The sequence below is a fragment of the Solanum dulcamara genome, chromosome 8 (genome assembly GCF_947179165.1).
Source record: "Solanum dulcamara chromosome 8, daSolDulc1.2, whole genome shotgun sequence".
NCBI classification, from domain to species: domain Eukaryota; kingdom Viridiplantae; phylum Streptophyta; class Magnoliopsida; order Solanales; family Solanaceae; genus Solanum; species Solanum dulcamara.
This window is the reverse complement of record NC_077244.1, coordinates 63,525,352-63,543,593: the sequence shown is the minus strand read 5'-3', so window position 1 is coordinate 63,543,593 and position 18,242 is coordinate 63,525,352. Positions and strand designations below refer to the sequence as shown.

The 18,242-nt window shown below is 35.2% G+C and overlaps 2 protein-coding genes and 1 pseudogene across 3 annotated transcripts; all 3 read left to right on the top strand.

Annotated features, from left to right (window-relative positions):
- Positions 1 to 2,713: 2,713 nt before the first annotated feature.
- Positions 2,714 to 7,450, top strand: LOC129899224 (chlorophyllide a oxygenase, chloroplastic-like). Its single transcript, XM_055974104.1, has 9 exons — positions 2,714 to 2,912; positions 3,638 to 3,877; positions 4,138 to 4,242; positions 4,561 to 4,836; positions 5,113 to 5,260; positions 5,398 to 5,582; positions 5,686 to 5,798; positions 6,365 to 6,659; positions 6,865 to 7,450. The coding sequence occupies exons 1-9, from the start codon at positions 2,835 to 2,837 to the stop codon at positions 7,027 to 7,029; spliced, it is 1,605 nt and encodes a 534-aa protein (XP_055830079.1). The 5' UTR covers positions 2,714 to 2,834; the 3' UTR covers positions 7,030 to 7,450.
- A 1,540-nt stretch (positions 7,451 to 8,990) lies between these two features.
- On the top strand, positions 8,991 to 12,017 carry LOC129900052 (filament-like plant protein; annotated as a pseudogene).
- Positions 12,018 to 13,168: 1,151 nt separating this feature from the next.
- LOC129899222 (chlorophyllide a oxygenase, chloroplastic) lies at positions 13,169 to 17,591 on the top strand. Of its 2 annotated transcripts, none has more exons than XM_055974099.1 (9): positions 13,169 to 13,313; positions 14,209 to 14,448; positions 14,707 to 14,811; positions 15,121 to 15,396; positions 15,711 to 15,858; positions 15,996 to 16,180; positions 16,283 to 16,383; positions 16,620 to 16,914; positions 17,130 to 17,591. In XM_055974099.1, exons 2-9 carry the CDS (start codon positions 14,431 to 14,433, stop codon positions 17,292 to 17,294), a joined length of 1,293 nt encoding a protein of 430 aa, XP_055830074.1. In that variant the 5' UTR covers positions 13,169 to 13,313; positions 14,209 to 14,430; the 3' UTR covers positions 17,295 to 17,591. The 2 variants fall into 2 exon arrangements, with proteins under 2 accessions (XP_055830074.1, XP_055830075.1); XM_055974100.1 differs by having other exon boundaries at positions 14,673 to 14,811.
- Positions 17,592 to 18,242: the final 651 nt, after the last annotated feature.

Genomic DNA, 18,242 nt, shown 5'->3' with positions numbered 1-18,242 from the left:
AGAGTAAAGCGCAGATCTTATTTCTACATCGGAGATAGAGAGATTGTTTCTGTTTGACCCTCTACTCAAAAAATTCATTAAATTATCCTTATCTAAGATTATAAACTTGTTTATAGTAATACAAAACTAAAACAAAATTTGTATCCACCATATATCATACTTAAATATTCATCCCTGAGCAAAAGGAAGGAAAAATATGGGGTTCTCCTTAACTATGTATAAAATATATAGACGTTCACTAATAGTAGTACTGTGAATGTAAATCCGACAATATAAAACATATCTTCATAAACAGAAACTCCCATATGAAAAAATGCCTAAAATCATATTAATACCAAAATCTCTAGCAAAACTAATATCTCAATCATGAGCTTCTAATATTCATAAAAGAAAAAAACTCTGTTACTTATTTTTTTCTAGGACAATCTAAGAAAGGATTAAATAGACAAACAAAGGCCAGTTAGTGCATCTCTAAAAACTTGTTTCAAATAGTGCTCCGCGTTAATATTCTACTTACATAAAATATTCAAAGATATCTATTAGAAAAAAAAAACAGATAAGCAAAACTCAAAAATAGTGCATTTACCGACAGCCAATATATAGACCCCAAAAAAAGCTTTCAATATTGATGATGTATAAACAAATATTAATTAGTAATACCAGAGTAATCAATATAAACTTTTGTCGAATCAGTGATGAACTTATTCAATATGATTCTCTATGATAATAATATTAAATATTGTTGGGTTAGATAACAAATACGTGTAGAGACTAAAAACTACCAGTAAAAAGAGTAAAACTTGTGTTTAGAAAGAAGAAAATATCCCAACATGTAAGAGACATTGTTTGTAGGCTAGTAATTTTTTGTGGTCGAGAGAATCACGACTTTCAAATTAGGCAATTCATACTTTTAAATAGGCTAGGATAAAAAAAATCTGGTATAAAAAATGACCCGATATACATAGCAAATGGATTTTCTTTTCGATTTTTAGCATGATGAGACTCTTAATCATCCTCATCAATTGAGAATTTTCATTTTCATCATTTGTTACAATTTTTCCTTATCAACAGTCAATCTGTCCAGATAATGTTAAGTTGTATAAATAATTTATGAATGTGGTAGAACTTTATCGAATTGTGACAAACTATTTAGAATTTAGACTGCTATCTATAGTGTTAACCACTTATCTGAGACACTACACAAAACAGTTACAATTGTCCACTTCTATTTTGATTGTACAAAATCGGACAACAAAGCAACATATTTGAATATAACATGAAACTAAATCCTAATTAGAGTAATAAACAAAGAATTAAAAAAGAAAGGAAAAGCTCACCAAAACTCACCGCTCCATATTCATACACAAAGTAAGAGTAACTGATGTAATTTGAGCGGAAATCAAAAGTAGGGGCGGCTTGTATAAAGCATAAAACAGTGGCACTGTTAGGCATTAGATCTGTCCAGTCAGGCGTTAGATTCTCTATAAGAATATTTACGTAATTTAACTATTAAATTAGAGAGTTCATGCTTTTAATGGAGTATAAATATAGACATAAGATATAAGATATATAATACATTTTGCTATTCCTCCAATTTACGTGTCTTAAATGTTGGAACACTTGAGTTATATAATGTTAGCGTGATATATAATCCTTTAATCGACAAATTTTCAAAATCTGCCTATTTTGAAAAATATTTCAGTGAGAAGTATTTTTCGAAAAAAAATTACCTTTGGAATAACATTTTGTGCTTGATTAATCAATTTGCAGAAGACTTTAATTAATATTAGACTAATAATTTGTGATTGTCTAAGATTTCAAAAATGTATCGAGGAAAAGCTACTTTGATTATTCAAAACTTGACAAAACATTCTACTCCTTCAATCTAATTTATGTGACACCATTTGATTTGACATAAAGTTTGATGGAAAAAGAACACAAAGATTTTTGAAATTTGTGGTCTAAGACAAATTTTAAATATTTGTGTGATTATAAACCATTTCATTATAGAGTAAACGTGAAATTTTAAAAGTATATTTTTTTTATTTCTAATTCCAGAAAAATAACATTCATTTTTTTGGACAAACTAAAAAGAAAATGTCATATAAATTGAAACGGAAATAATAATTTCCAATGATTATAAACAACCATTAATATTAAGTATTTTTGCAACAAACTACTACAGTACTATTTCTAAGTTGATTGACAATGACAGTGTTATAAAGAGGAGGATATGCCATTTAACAATATAAATATTAATGATGAAGAATAGATTTTCTACAAAAATATAGCCAATCAGATTTGAAAGGAGATAGAGTTTAGATATAATTCCACCATCCACGCTGGCAAATCGAAGATAGATACTTTTCCACGTTCATTTTTATTTATCCATCATATCTAAAATAAGATGTTCAATAATACTTATTCAATTTACAAAATTAAGAAATAATTTCAATTTAATTCCTAATTTATCCTTATTATTAATAAATAGTCATTTTCTTATTTACTTGTGAATTTTAACAAATCAAGAACGGATAATTTTTATGATAGGACAGAGTGAGTTGTATAGAGAGAAGTGGGGCCCCTCCAAGAAAGAAGCATGTGGAAATCGGAGATGCCACGTGGGATACGAAGAAAGTCCACATGGCGAAGCATGGGAGGAACGTCGAGATCGCGCTCTACATTCCACACCAACCTCTTATCAACAAAACGAAATCCCTCTTCCCTCAAAACCCAAAGGCTAAATTTTCTCTTTCTTTTTTCACTTATACAAGAGAATTGCGCCGTCTCTTTCATAATTTTTGGAAAAAAATAGGAGCAGCCCCAGCCCCGCCATGTCCGCTATTGCTACTTCTGCTGCTCTTTCTTTTCCATTCTCTTTTTGCCGCTCAACTAAGACTTATACAAGAAAGGTAACTCTTTTTAACTACTCCTATTCGTGCCCTTACGTTGCACAAACTTTATTTATGAATATGAATATTCGGTGATAGCCGTGGCGGACCAGTAGTTTGACCAATGGGCAAGTAAACACACAAACTAGTTCCAAGGGTTTAATATTTACTAACGACAAGCCACTAGGTGATAGTTTAGATAGGAAATGCAAACACCTGATCTAGTTCAAGTATGAAACTCGCAAAAAGTACTGCTTCAAGTGTGTTTTTGACCATTATATCGTCTTAATAATATACAAGTGTTAGTTGGAGTAAGTTACCAGTTAAGATAGTTTTAACTTGTAAGCACAATGATTTCTGCTTATAAGAGAGGGAATCTATTTATTCCTTTTGGTGGAAAATGGTTTCTAACCAAAAACCAGAGAATGAGCTTCTTCCTCCTGGAAACATTTTCCTGAAATATATTTCAACGGACTAGACACGTACTACGTCTGAATTTCTTTTAAGTAAATTAATAAAGCTTAGTGGCTTTGGTGTCTCTGATCTCTGCATAACTTATTTGTATCATGGTTTTATGCTTTAGGTATCGGGTAGAATAAGTAGTAGCTCATGTAGTAATCGGTTCCCCATTGGGTTATTTAGGAAATTATCTCAATCTGAATATGGAGAACTGTATACGACTTGCATTTTGTCTATCAGATGAATGATTGAGTGGACGATAATTCTGCAATTTTTTTCATTGTTAGTGTTTCAAAGGTGGATTTGGAGTGTTTGCAGTGTATGAGGAGGCGTCGGGTGAGTTAACAAACAAGAAAAGCTCCTGGTTGACAATCTTTGATGTGGAAGATCCAAGGTCAAAATTTCCTCAGTCTAAAGGGAAGTTCCTGGATGCAAATCAAGCTTTAGAAGTTGCTAGATTTGATATACAATATTGTGATTGGCGAGCTCGTCAAGACGTACTTACCATAATGCTCCTGCACGAAAAGGTTGATTTTTGTAAATAATGTGTTGTTACCCCTAATTTTATTGAAGTTTTGAATTGAGTTGAGTTTAAAGATTCAGTATATATCTAGGTCTATACACAAAGAAATACTTAATAGATTGTATATAAGTATAGTACTATGCTTCATTTCTGCTAATTAGTGACTATTCCTTCTTTGGAATTGTCTCAAGTTTTTCTCATCATAGTTATCTTCCTTTTCATCCATGTACTAAGTCGTGTGACTGGTGGATACTATGTGAGTAGGTTGTGGAAGTATTGAATCCTCTAGCACGGGAGTATAAATCTATTGGAACTGTGAAGAAGGAACTCGCAGATTTACAAGAAGCACTTTCTCAGGCTCATAAAGAGGTATATCATACACCGATCCCATTGAACAAGCATATGCTGTTGTATACAAGTTACTCCTTTCTATATTTTTGGATAGCTATGTAAGACATCAAATATTTTCGCGTTATTTTTGGTTATTCAGGTTTATTTTCCCAATATCTCTTAAACTTGTTGAAACAGAGCAACGTTTTCTAATGAATAAATAGTTACTTGCGTAGATAAACTGATTCAAGAATCTAACTTGTGAAAATTAGGAAAAACAACAGAAAAAGCAAGTTTGAGGATTTTGTGCACATCCATATAAGCCAAGATTTGTATCTAAAGTAGTGATAGCAACAGGTACATATATCTGAGGTGCGGGTTTCTGCTGCTTTAGATAAGCTAGCTTACATGGAAGCATTGGTTAATGATAGGCTTCTACCAGAGAGGAGTACAGAAGAATCAGATTCCCCGTCTTCATCCCCCAGTACATCGACAGTATCTAGAGATACTGTTAAAATCAAGCAGCCTAGGAGAACCCTCAATGTGTCAGGTCCTGTTCAAGAATACAGCCCCCATTTGAAGAACTTCTGGTATCCTGTTGCTTTCTCTGCTGATATTAAGGATGACACCATGGTAAGTCAATTACCTGATTTATGTAATAATCTCATTTTCATAAATGCAGACATGTTACCAATTTCTGTGTTTTCTACAAACTAATAAATTTCCCGGGAAAAAGAAAAGGACATAATAAACCAATAGCTTGTTGTACCATCTCCTTTCTAACTTTCTGAGAGAGGAGAGAATATGACAAGGAAAACTTAGATAGAAATTGGTCTGTTAAGATTTTTATGCCTTCTGCAGTATTCTACTGTCTCGTTTGTTGATGTTCATTTGACTATAATGTATCAGATGCCAATTGATTGCTTTGAGGAACCATGGGTGATTTTTCGCGGGAAAGACGGAAAACCTGGATGTGTCCGGAACACATGTGCACATAGAGCCTGCCCCCTTCATTTGGGTTCAGTGAAAGAGGGTCGCATCCAATGTCCTTATCATGGTGAGAATAAGAAGAATCTAAGCATTCTTCAGTGCAAATTTCCTATCTAGGAAATAATAACAGTTAATCATTTTGTTGTTTGATACTGTGCATTAACTGGCTGACATTTACTTTTACGTTTGTCTGATGACCTTTAGGGTGGGAATATTCAACAGACGGAAAATGTGAGAAAATGCCATCAACAAAATTTCTGAATGTCAAGATCAAATCTCTGCCATGCTTTGAGCAAGAGGGAATGATATGGATTTGGCCTGGAAATGATCCTCCTGCAGCCACTCTTCCTTCTTTACTTCCACCTTCTGGATTTCAAATCCATGCAGAGGTTTGAATCACTGAAACAACATTTTAACTGTTTATAAGAAGATCATCTAACAACAGTAAGCTAACTCATTCTGCCTCATTGTTGGTGTTCTTGAAACTGCCAGATAGTTATGGAACTTCCAGTGGAACATGGGTTACTTTTAGACAATCTGTTGGATCTTGCACATGCTCCTTTCACCCATACATCTACGTTTGCTAAAGGATGGAGAGTCCCAAGGTTTGTTGTTATTATAATGATGCCAAACAGTCTAGAATCACTGGTTTACTAGTCTAAAGTTTTAAATTAAACAAAATGCCAACTGTTGTTGAAATCTCCACCTTAGACAGTAAGGAGCTGAAGGCATAATTATTGGTGTCCTGCATATTTTCTTAACAACATACTGGATTACTTCCCGAAGTAAATAATCCAATTACCTCTAGTTCATCATGTTTGGAAAAAGCTCTTTATGTTTTGAGTATATATCATCACCGAAACAACTTGGACATGTATGCATATTTCATTCATGAGTTCTATTATGTTATCTAGTTTGTGAATCTATGACAATTGTTCGTGCTCGTGGGTATTGTGTAGAATAAAGATATTGTGGAGCACAATTAGATATATACACGAAAAAGATGTTTCCACTTTGTGAAGACCAAAACAATGTGATACTATATTTTTCTTGTTTACTTTGTTGATGGAGAAGGGGAGGGTGCGCTGGTTCCTGTACCTGTCTGATGAATAAAGTCTGGCAGTAAAAGCCCGAATATGTGAATACTTACTAGTTACGTTTCTTTTTTCAGCTTTGTAAAATTTTTGACTCCGGCATCTGGTCTGCAAGGATATTGGGATCCTTATCCAATAGATATGGAATTTCGACCACCTTGTATGGTTCTTTCAACTATTGGAATCTCAAAGCCAGGCAAATTGGAGGGGCAGAGCACCAAAGAGTGCTCTACACACCTTCACCAACTTCATGTATGTTTACCTGCATCTCGACAGAAGACAAGGTTGCTATATAGGATGTCACTGGATTTTGCTCCCGTATTAAAACACATCCCTTTCATGCAATATCTGTGGAGGCATTTTGCTGAACAGGTTAGATTCTATCCTTAACACTGGTTACATAAACCTCGTAATGATGTAGATTGGTGTCAAGATGCATGACCTGCACAATACCTATAATGACGAGTTCTCCTGCATATTGCATTAAAGATTTTACCACCTAAAACTGCTAAGGAAGTATGAAAAAAAGTATGTTCTGATTTGTGTGTGTTTTATGCTTTGGGGAAAATGTTTTCAGGTTTTAAATGAAGACCTACGGCTTGTGATTGGTCAACAAGACCGGATGCTCAATGGTGCTAACATTTGGAGCCTGCCTGTATCATATGATAAGCTAGGAGTGAGGTATAGGATATGGAGAGATGCTGTAGAGAGTGGAGCAAAGCAATTGCCATTCAGCAAATGAAACATGGAACTAATCCAAGGATAGACTTTACATCTCAAGATGATCCATCGTACATTCTAAACAATCTTAGCTCTTTGAAGAACTTCAGTTGCTGAGATTCTCTGTTGGTATATAACGTGGTTTCCACACTAGTTGCTCTTGAGGATATACCAGAGCATCCTGCTGTTGGTTTGCTAAAAGTGAGATGATTTCAGTATAGCTTCCCTCGTAAAAAAAAATAAACTGTACACTAATTTTTTTAGGTTCATCAGTTCATGTACAGTTTAAACAACCTTGACAGCCCCGCCATCAATTCTCTCTGTTTTCTCTAGCATGCCTCTTAGAAAATCTGGAGGCTCTTTTGAAAGTCATGGAAATGGTTCCCCATCTTGTATAATAGTATCAATCTTTTCGGATTTTTGAATTGAATACACATTTTTTTTCTGCCAAAATGAAGCAAGAGGAAGATCTGATTGTCTAATGGTTTGGCCAAAGTGTATGTTTGTCCTCAGTGTTTCCAGAATCAAGAAACAAAAGGTACCAATCAGTCCATGAATGGAGTTGCTGAAAACAAAGTATATCACTTTATTCAACAACATGATATATATATATATGGGGGGGGGGGGGTTGTCACTCCGATGGAGTAAATTTGTAATGCAGAAAGCTATAATCAAATCCGGTTGTTGCGTATATGACTATAATCAAATCTTCATCATACTGGTAAAAGATCAATTCTTAAGGTTGTAATATTTAAGAGTTATAGTTCATGCCAAACAAATTCCTTTCATTGGACTTTAGATCTGTCTTGTCCTGATCATGACAAAACCATCTCAAGCAATCTTTTCGTGTTATCCTCCATATATGCTACTTGCCACCTTTTATAAAAGTAATCATTTCTTGTCTTGTATGATCGAGTATGATCGAACATTTATGTTAGTAATTTTGCCATTTTGCGACATTCATCTTGTTATATGTTGGACCTTAAAGCCAATATTACTCTCAAGTAACATTGCTGGTCTTGCAACTTTTCTTATGGAAAAATTACTTAATTGAATATGTTTTAAAAATATTCACCATTTTTAAACATACTTTTGTTTTATTACTACCTATACACAATCAGTAACAATACTTTAATTAAATAAGACACTATGTACACTATTTTGTTTGGGGAAAGGAAAAGGCGTCTCTCTCTCTCTTTCTCTTAGGTTTTTTTGCTTCATTTTTCTGGATCGTCATTTTCCCCTCTTTCCTTCATCTTCTTAGTTTGTTTTAGACGAAATTCATTGGTTTTCAGTCCACAATTCTAATGGAAGATAAAAAATCTCCTAGAAGAAATCCACGAATTCGGATTATTGATTCAACTGGTAGTGGCGAAGTGATATCTACTAAAAGTATTAAATTGATGCGATGGTGAGAAATTTTAAGGTGTGAAAGAGTTCGGCATGGAGTTGATTATGTCAGTCCCATATTTGTCAAGTAGCCACACATCTTTCATCATTTGTGAAGAGTATGTAGGGAAAAATAATGACTGCCAATTGGCAATACATTTTATATTGAATTAGCTAATATAATGAACTTTCATTCAAACTTGATGCTGTTGTGTGCCACACACCCAGTCTAGAGATCCAATGCACAGAAAAATGTTTTACATGAAACCCTTGAGAACTTTAGCATTGAATGTATCTGCTTTTGACAGGTAAAGTTAAACTAATGCATAGACAGAAAAAAAGACACCAAAGAGGGGTACACTGATTATACATGTGTTTTGATAAACTGAGAAAAGACACAAGTCAAAAGGATCAAACCATATCAACCAATTGTCAATAATAGTACCTTTACGTCCTCAAAACAAAACAATCCCCCCCCCCCCCGGCCACCATTCACCAGTTTTGTTTTCTTCTTGCCTTTTTTTTTTCCTGGTAATTCCTTGTCAGTGCTTGTTAACTTTAGTTTTCTCACTTCAACACTTGCATTTCTGCTTTATGGAGCAGGATCCATTAAAAAAAACTCCAGATAACGACAACCAGTTACCGGAAGTAACCTCAAAAGTTGCAACTATCATGAAGCCAAGGAAAGTCCAAAGAAGTTGATAGAAAAGCTATCAGTTGCTCTAGTTAATGTTATTGCAAAAGAAGACTTAGTTAAGCAGCATGCTAAAGTGGCAGAAGAAGCTGTTGCAGGTATCTTCCACCGTGCCCTTTCTTCCACAGTTCTAAATGCAATCTTAGAAATTGTACTGCTAGACTATTTCCATCCCTTTTGCTGTACATGAATCACATGCGTAAATAGTTTTTTAGAACTTGTTCCGATCAATCATGCAGTTTTTTCTTGATTAGTTCCATGTTTTTGTAATATTTAGTAGGTTGGGAAAAGGCAGAAAATGAGGTTGCAGTTCTAAAGCAGCAACTTGGGGCAGCTGTGCAACAGAACTCGACTTTGGATGTTCGCGTCAACCATCTTAATGGTGCTCTAGAGGAATGTGTCAGACAGCTGAGACAAGCTAGAGATGAGCAAGACCAAAGAATTCAAGATGCAGAGGTAGAGAAGGAAAAAGAATGGGAGCTTGTAAAAGCTGCACTTGAAAATCAGCTACTTGAGCTCCAGACACAAGCAGAGGCTAGTAGAACTGGTTCTCCTGTTTCTACTGCCCCGAATGTTCGTCAGGCTCGAGTGTCTAGAGAAGGAGAACACAACTCTCAAACTTGACCTTTCTGGTGGGTGAGGAAGCGTTATAACTAAAGTTTAATATGATAATAAATAATGAAAATAAATTGAACCCGAGAATTTTACGTGGAACCCTCAAACAGATAGAGAGGAAAAACTACGGGTAGAAGGATTTTACTATGATAATATGGGAGTACACCGCTCTCAAATACAAGGAAACAACTCACTAAAGAGACACTCAAGACTACAATATTTATCTTGGTATAATTCTCTTTGTGTTTTTACTTTTTTGAATTGTATTTTGTGGGATAATCTAAATGAGGGCAAGAGGCCCTCTATTTATAGAAAACTAGAAACGCGTAAAATCCGCGTATTGCACCTCCCTTTTTGACTACGCGTTCAAAACGCATTTTGTAGTATTTTATTATCTTGCACTTTCATCTTGTTTAGAGGAGTTGCAAATTAGGACCATAGAGAGGGACTTGAGCAACCAAGCAGCAGAAACAGCTAGTAAGCAGCAGTTAGAGAGCATAAAGAAGGTGACCAAGCTTGAAGCTGAGTGTCGAAGACTACAAGCCTTTTCGCAAATCATCCCTACTCAGTGACCTAAGATCTTCTGCTGTTTCATCTTTCTCTGTTGAGTCCTTCGCCAATAGTCAATCCAGTAGTGGAGATCGACTGAAGACAGTCGACACTGAAAGCCACATGCTGCACAAAGTGGAAACAAGTGAATGTGATCAAAGTTGCTCTGATTCATGGGCATCAGCACTAATTACTAAACTCGATCAATTTAAGCACGACAAAGCTATGCCTAAAACTCTTGCTGCCTGGTCTTTGGAAATTGACATGATGGATGACTTCTTGGAGATGGTGAGGCTCGCTGCAGTATCTGAAACTGTGAATAAAGCCTCTTCACTTACATCTGATGCTGTTGCCGATGACTCATCAAGTGAAGCGAATCCCCTGGAAGCAGAATGTGAGACCCTTCCCCAAAGGGTGGTTAAATTATAGCATACGCTGGAGCAGACTGAAGCAGAGAAATCTGAACTGGAAAATGCTTTAAGTGAGAGCCAAGATGCCCTTAAGGTGTCCGATTTGCAGCTTAAGGATGCTCAAATCAAGTTAGAAGAGCTGCAGAAGGAGCTAGATGCAGTGAATGAGTCAAAAGAGTTGCTTGAATTTCAACTCTTTGGCATGGAAGTAGAAGGAAGGAGTAGGACTATGTCTGCAAACATTGCTTTTTTAAAGACAGAAGTTGAAAGAGAACGATCCTTGTCATGTGATAAGGAAACTAAGTGCCAGGAATTGGAAAATGAACTACAAAGAAAATCCCAGGAATTTAAACTTCAACAAGCTTCTAGTTCAAATGGTGAATCCAAAATAAAGCAGGTAACGCTTGTCTCAACGAATTCTGTTGTTGCTGTTCAAAAGTCTTCACAACAACAGCATACCTAGTGTAATCCCACAAGTAGGGTCTGAGGAGGCTAGTGAGTATAATCCCACAAGTAGGGTCTGAGGAGGGTAGTGTGTACTCAGACCTTACCCCTACCTCGTTAGATAGAAAGGTTGTTTCTGATAGATCATCAGCTCAAGTAAAAGCATGACAAAACAGTTCGAAAAAGGAAAACAACAAAAGAGAAGAAGACAAGACAAAATAATAAAGAAATCATGACGCATACTAAAAAAGGAATAGTCACTACAACAAAGAATACAATAATTAAAGTGCAAGAAACATCAAATAGTACCAGAAATGGAATAGCAAGAAACCACCAAAGTAATACTATGACTTCTAGTCTTGAAGCTCTTAGATTCTAAGCTTTTCTATTTGCAGGAGGATTTAGCTGTAGCTGCTGACAAGCTTGCAGAATGCCAGAAAACAATTGCATCTCTTGGGAAACAGCTTCAATCACTAGCCACTTTAGAAGATTTCTTGATAGACACAGCAAAACTTCCTGGATTTTCTGGGGAAGGATCAGTTGTGGCTGGAGCTAGTGGAGAGGAATAGAAGTTACATGTAAACGAGGCATTTGCCCGAAAAAGCAATTCAGATTCTCCAAAGATTGAGAATTCTAGTCATTCTATGAACGGAAATGAAGGAGAATCATCCTCTTCTTCGTCATCATCATCTACTTCATCAGCTACTAAGTGACAGCTTCTAAAAGTAGAAACGGTTTTGGGAAATTGTTTTCTCGAAGTAAGAGTGGAATTCAGCTCTAAAATGTAAAAGGAAAGCCGAGATGCAGATGTCAGTAAGGATTCATATAGCCAATTGTAATTTTCTTGAGATTGAGGTGTCATTGTTGCCATCATATTTTCATATGGTTATAAGTAGGATGGCTGATTAATTTTTGTTTAATTAGCATCATAAATGCTTTGATTGTTATGAGAATGTGCATATAGAAAAACAGAACCAACTATGTCATATTTTAAATCTGTGCATGCAAGCTAACTTACAGATTGTAAATATTGGTTATTCAAAGAAGATTGCTCATGGGGTTTAAAAGGAAACATGCATCCCTCATGCAACGAACACCTTTCTCAGATTACTGGCTCTTTTTAATGGTCTCAAAATTGCCACTAATTTTGGATTCAAGCCATTGGACATTTTTCATAGATTCAAAAGAGGTAATTTATTATAACATGTTTACGATTTACGGGTTCATGCTCAGCCACATTAGAGACCCTTTTGATTGAATATACCTACAGGAAAGTGAAACACAACAATGATTAGTGGATCAGCTAGCTAAAATACGGAAGCAAGATGCAGCATTATACTATAATATATAATACCTTTTGCTGTTCCTCCAATTTATTTGTCTTAAATGTTGGAACACTTCCTCGAATTATATAATGTTAGTGTGATATATGTCTTTTAGTCGACAAACTTGTGTTTATTTTGAAAAAAAAAATTCAGTGAAAAATATTTTTGAGAAAAAAATACGTTTGAAGAATAACATTTTATGTTTGATTAATCAATTTGAGAAAGACTTTAATTAATATTAGACTAACAATTTGTGATTCGCTAAGATTTCAAAATTGCTCGGAGGAAAAGCTACTACTTTGTTTTCAACTTTTGCTACTACTCAAAATGATTTATGGAGTATTTTTTTATCTAAAATCTTTTTCGAACACCTTAACTATCTATATGAGTACTTTTTTAAAAAAAAAAAAAACGTGTTTGAAATGCATTAGGAATATGGATGGCTCTTGAGTAATGATTTATTAGGGCAAATTTACCTTTTTATCCTTGGTGGAATGGATGGTTCCAGAGCTATAAGGAGAGGATATTTAAAGGGCAGCCCGGTGCACTAAAGCTCTCGCTATGCGCGAGATTCGGGAAAGGGTCTGACCACAAGGGTCTATTGTACGCAGCCTTGCCTTGCATTTCCGCATTAGAATAAATTTACTTTTTTACCCTTCTTGTCTTCACATTCTATATACTACTATATATATATATATATATATATAGTAGAAATAGAAACTCATGCAAGAGAATTCCGCCATCTCTTTCCTATTTTTCGAAAAAGAAAAACTTAGGAGCAGCTCTAGCCCCCAGCCCCGCCATGTCCGCTATTGCTACTTCTGCTGCCCTTTCTTTTCCTTTCTCTTTTTGTCGCTCAACTAAGGCTTATACAAGAAAGGTAACTCTTTTTAACTACTCCTATTCATGCCCTTACGTTGCATAAACTTTATTTATAGTCGTACAAACGTCATCTATTGCTTGTTATAAACCACAAGTTTCTCAGGTCAAACAATCACTGGGACGAAGAGACTATATTAAGCTACTGATTGTTTCTTCATTATAGCGTGTACAAAAGTAATTTTTCGTCTATCTTTCTGGAAAATGGTTTGAAATTTGAATTATCACCGACTGTTTATCAAGGGAAATTAAAATGAGTCAGTTTTCATGTTGATGAAATTTTATGAGCAAATTAAGTTGTCATGCGCCTTTTGATGATTGTATTCAAACACCAGGTTTAGTTAGCTTCGATGTATGTTTTGAATTTGATGAATAGTTGGTGATAGAAAATGCAAACACCTGAAGCTCGCAAAAAGTGCCGTGTGTTTTTGACCATACAAGTGTTAGTTGGAGTAAGTTACAAAGTTACCAGTTAAGATAGTTGTAACTTGTAAGCAAAATGATTTCTGCTTATAAGAGAGGGAATCTATTTATTCCTTTTGGTGGAAAATGGTTTCTAACCAAAAATCAGAGAATGAGCTTCTTCCTCCTGGAAACATTTACCTGAAATATATTTCAACGTACTAGACACGTACTATGTGTGAATTTATTTTTAGTAAATTAATAAAGCTTAGTGGACTTTGGTACCTCTGATCTCTGCGTAACTTATTTTTAGCATGCTTTTATGCTTTAGTGTATCGGGTAGAATAAGTAGTAGCTCATGTAGCAATCGGTTTCCCATTGGGTTATATGGGAAATTATCTCAATCTGAATATGGAGAACTGTATACGACTTGCATTTTGTCTATCAGATGAATTATTGAGTGGACGATAACTCTGCATTTTTTTCATTGTCAGTGTTTCGAAGGTGGATTTGGAGTGTTTGCTGTGTATGAGGAGGTGTCGGGTGAGTTAAAAAACAAGAATAGCTCCTGGTTGACAATCTTTGATGTGGAAGATCCAAGGTCAAAATTTCCTCAGTCTAAAGGGAAGTTCCTGGATGCAAATCAAGCTTTAGAAGTTGCTAGATTTGATATACAATATTGTGATTAGCGAGCTCGTCAAGACGTACTTACCATAATGCTCCTGCACGAAAAGGTTGATTCTTGTAAATAATGTGTTGTTACCCCTAATTTTATTGAACTTTTGAATTGAGTTGAGTTGAAAGATTCAGTATATCTCTTGGTCTATACACAAATAAATACTTAATAGATTGCACATAAGTAGTACTATGCTTCATCTCTGCTAATTAGTGACTATTCCTTCTTTGGAATTGTCTCAAATTTTTCTCATCGTAGTTATCTTCCTTTTCATCCATGTAGCAAGTCGTGTGACTGGTGGATACTATGTGAGTAGGTTGTGGAAGTATTGAATCCTCTAGCACGGGAGTATAAATCTATTGGAACTGTGAAGAAGGAACTCGCGGATTTACAAGAAGCGCTTTCTCAGGCTCATAAAGAGGTATATCATACAACGATCCCATTGAACAAGCATATGCTGTTGTATACAAGATACTCCTTTCCAGATTTTTGGGTAGATATGTAAGGCATCAAATATTTTCTCGTTATTCAGGTTTATTTTCGTTTTATCTCTTAAACTTGTTGAAACAGAGCAACGATTTCTAATGAATAAATAGTTACTTGCATAGATAAACTGATTCAAGAATCTAACTTGTCAAAAATAGGAAAAACAACAGAAAAAGCACGTCTGAGGATTTTGTGTACTTTCCATATAAGCCAAGATTTGTATCTAAAGTAGTGATAGCAACAGGTACATATATCTGAGGTGCGGGTTTCTGCTGCTTTAGATAAGCTAGCTTACATGGAAGCATTGGTTAATGATGGGCTTCTACCAGAGAGGAGTACAGAAGAATCAGATTCCCCGTCCTCATCCCCCAGTACGTCTACAGTATCTAGAGATACTGTTAAAAGCCAGCAGCCTAGGAGAACCCTCAATGTGTCAGGGCCTGTTCAAGAATACAGTCCCCATTTGAAGAACTTCTGGTATCCTGTTGCTTTCTCCGCTGATATTAAGGATGACACCATGGTAAGTCAATTACCTGATTTATGTAATAATCTCAATTTCATAACTGCAGACAACATGCTACCAATTTCCGTGTTTTCTACAAACTAATAAATCCCCCGGGAAAAAGAAAAGGTCATATTAAATTACTTAAATGGGCTGTTGCAATACTGTGATGCGAACCAATAGCTTGTTGTACCATCTCCTTTCTAACTTTCTTAGAGAGGGGAGAATATGACAGGAAAACTTAGATAGAAATTGGTTTGTTAAGATTTTTAGGCCTTCTGCAGTATTCTAGTGTCTCGTTTGTTTATGGTCATTTGACTATAATGTCTCAGATACCAATTGATTGCTTTGAGGAACCATGGGTGATTTTTCGCGGGAAAGATGGAAAACCTGGATGTGTCCGGAACTCATGTGCACATAGAGCGTGCCCCCTTCATTTGGGTTCAGTGAAAGAGGGTCGCATCCAATGTCCTTATCATGGTGAGAATCAGAAGAATCTAAGCATTCTTCAGTGCAAATTTCCTATCTAGAAAATAACAACAGTTAATCAATTTGGTCTTTGATACTGTGCATTAACTGGCTGACATTTACTTTTATGTTTGTCTGATGATCTTTAGGGTGGGAATATTCAACAGACGGAAAATGTGAGAAAATGCCATCAACAAAAATTCTGAATGTTAAGATCAAATCTCTGCCATGCTTTGAGCAAGAAGGAATGATATGGATTTGGCCTGGAAATGATCCTCCTCCAGCCACTCTTCCTTCTTTACTTCCACCTTCTGGATTTCAAATCCATGCAGAGGTTTGAATCACTGAAACAACATTTTAACTGCTTATAATAGACCATCGAACAACAGTAAGTTAACTCTTTCTGCCTCATTGTTGGTGTTCTTGAAACTGCCAGATAGTTGTGGAACATGGGTTACTTTTAGACAATCTGATGGATCTTGCACATGCTCCTTTCGTCCATACATCTACATTTGCTAAAGGATGGAGTGTCCCAAGGTTTGTTGTTATTATAATGATGTCGAATAGTCTAGAATCACTGGTTTACTGGATATATACATGAAAAAGATGTTTCCACTTTCTGACGATCAAAACAATGTGATATTATATTTTTCTCGTTTACTTTGTTGATGGAGAAGGGGAGGGTGCGGTGGCTCCTGTACCTGTCTGATGAATAAAGTCTGACAGTAAAAGCCCGAATATGTGAATACTTACTAGTTACGTTTCTTTTTTAGCTTTGTAAATTTTTTGACTCGAGCATCTGGTCTGCAAGGACATTGGGATCCTTATCCAATAGATATGGAATTTCGACCACCTTGTATGGTTCTTTCAACTAGTGGAATCTCAAAGCCAGGCAAATTGGAGGGGCAGAGCACCAAAGAGTGCTCTACACACCTTCACCAACTTCATGTATGTTTACCTGCATCTCGACAGAAGACAAGGTTGCTATATAGGATGTCACTGGATTTTGCTCCCATATTAAAACACATTCCTTTCATGAAATATGTGTGGAGGCATTTTTCTGAACAGGTTGGATTCTATCCTCAACAATGGTTACATAAACTTCGTAATGATGTAGATTGGTGTCATTGACTTCTTCAAGATGCATGACCTGCACAATACCTATAATGACGAGTTCTCCTGCATATTGCATTAAAGATTTTACCACCTAAAACTGCTAAGTATGAAAAAAAGTATGTTCTGATTTGTGTGTGTGTTTTATGCTTTGAAGAAAATGTTTTCAGGTTTTAAATGAAGACCTACGGCTTGTGATTGGTCAACAAGACCGGATGCTCAATGGTGCTAACATTTGGAACCTGCCTGTATCATACGATACGCTAGGAGTGAGGTATAGGATATGGAGAGATGCTGTAGAGAGTGGAGCAAAGCAATTGCCATTCAGCAAATGAAACATGGAACTAATCCACGGATAGACTCAGGGTCGTCTCAACAAGTTTGGGAGCTTAAAGCCAACTTTATAAAGAGGTCTTATTTTTTTAGTTATCATATATAAATTGAAGTCGTTTGGTATAGTGTTTTAAGAATAATGCTAAATAGAGTGTATCAGTAATGTTTGCATTAATTATTTCTTATGTATTATTTGGTTTGGTGTATTAAAAATAGCATGTATTGCATAATTTTTTTTAAAATTATTTATTTACAAAAATACCCTTGACAAATATGGTGGAAAAGATGTAAAAAAGCTTTTGAGGGGCAATTGCGTCTTTAAGCATGCTAATGCATGCATTAAATTTCATTGCATTACTAATAACTAGAAATTCATGGTATTAGTAATACACACCTTAATATACACATTAGAGTGTATTAGTTATACATAGCATGAAAAAGTGCACTAAACAAGTTACTACTAATATACCAAATTAATGCATGCATTATATTTGTTAATGCACTTTATCAAACGACCCCTAAAATTGTAAATAAACGAAAAATGTATAACATAAAGTTAGAATAATAAATATAACTGAAATTTTTTAAAAGTTTATATATATCGAAACAATATTGCGTCGAATTTGATAAGTTGATATATTGATATTAAAATAGTGCTTAAAATTCGAAGAATACACCCAAAAAAAATAGACTTTGCATAACGTAGAAAGTGATCGTTTAATAGACTTTAGAATATTCATTAATAGAATAAAAATAGTGAAAGGGGAACAAGCAAATATAAGCATAATAATATTAGTTCATGATAATCGTGAATACTATTTCATTTTTCAATTATAAATGGAATTAATTGTTTAGTAAATACATTTTTGAGATATTATAATTGTTTATCTAATGTCACGTTAACTTCACTCTTTTTATGGTGTCTAATAAAAGTAATTTAGTAAATACAT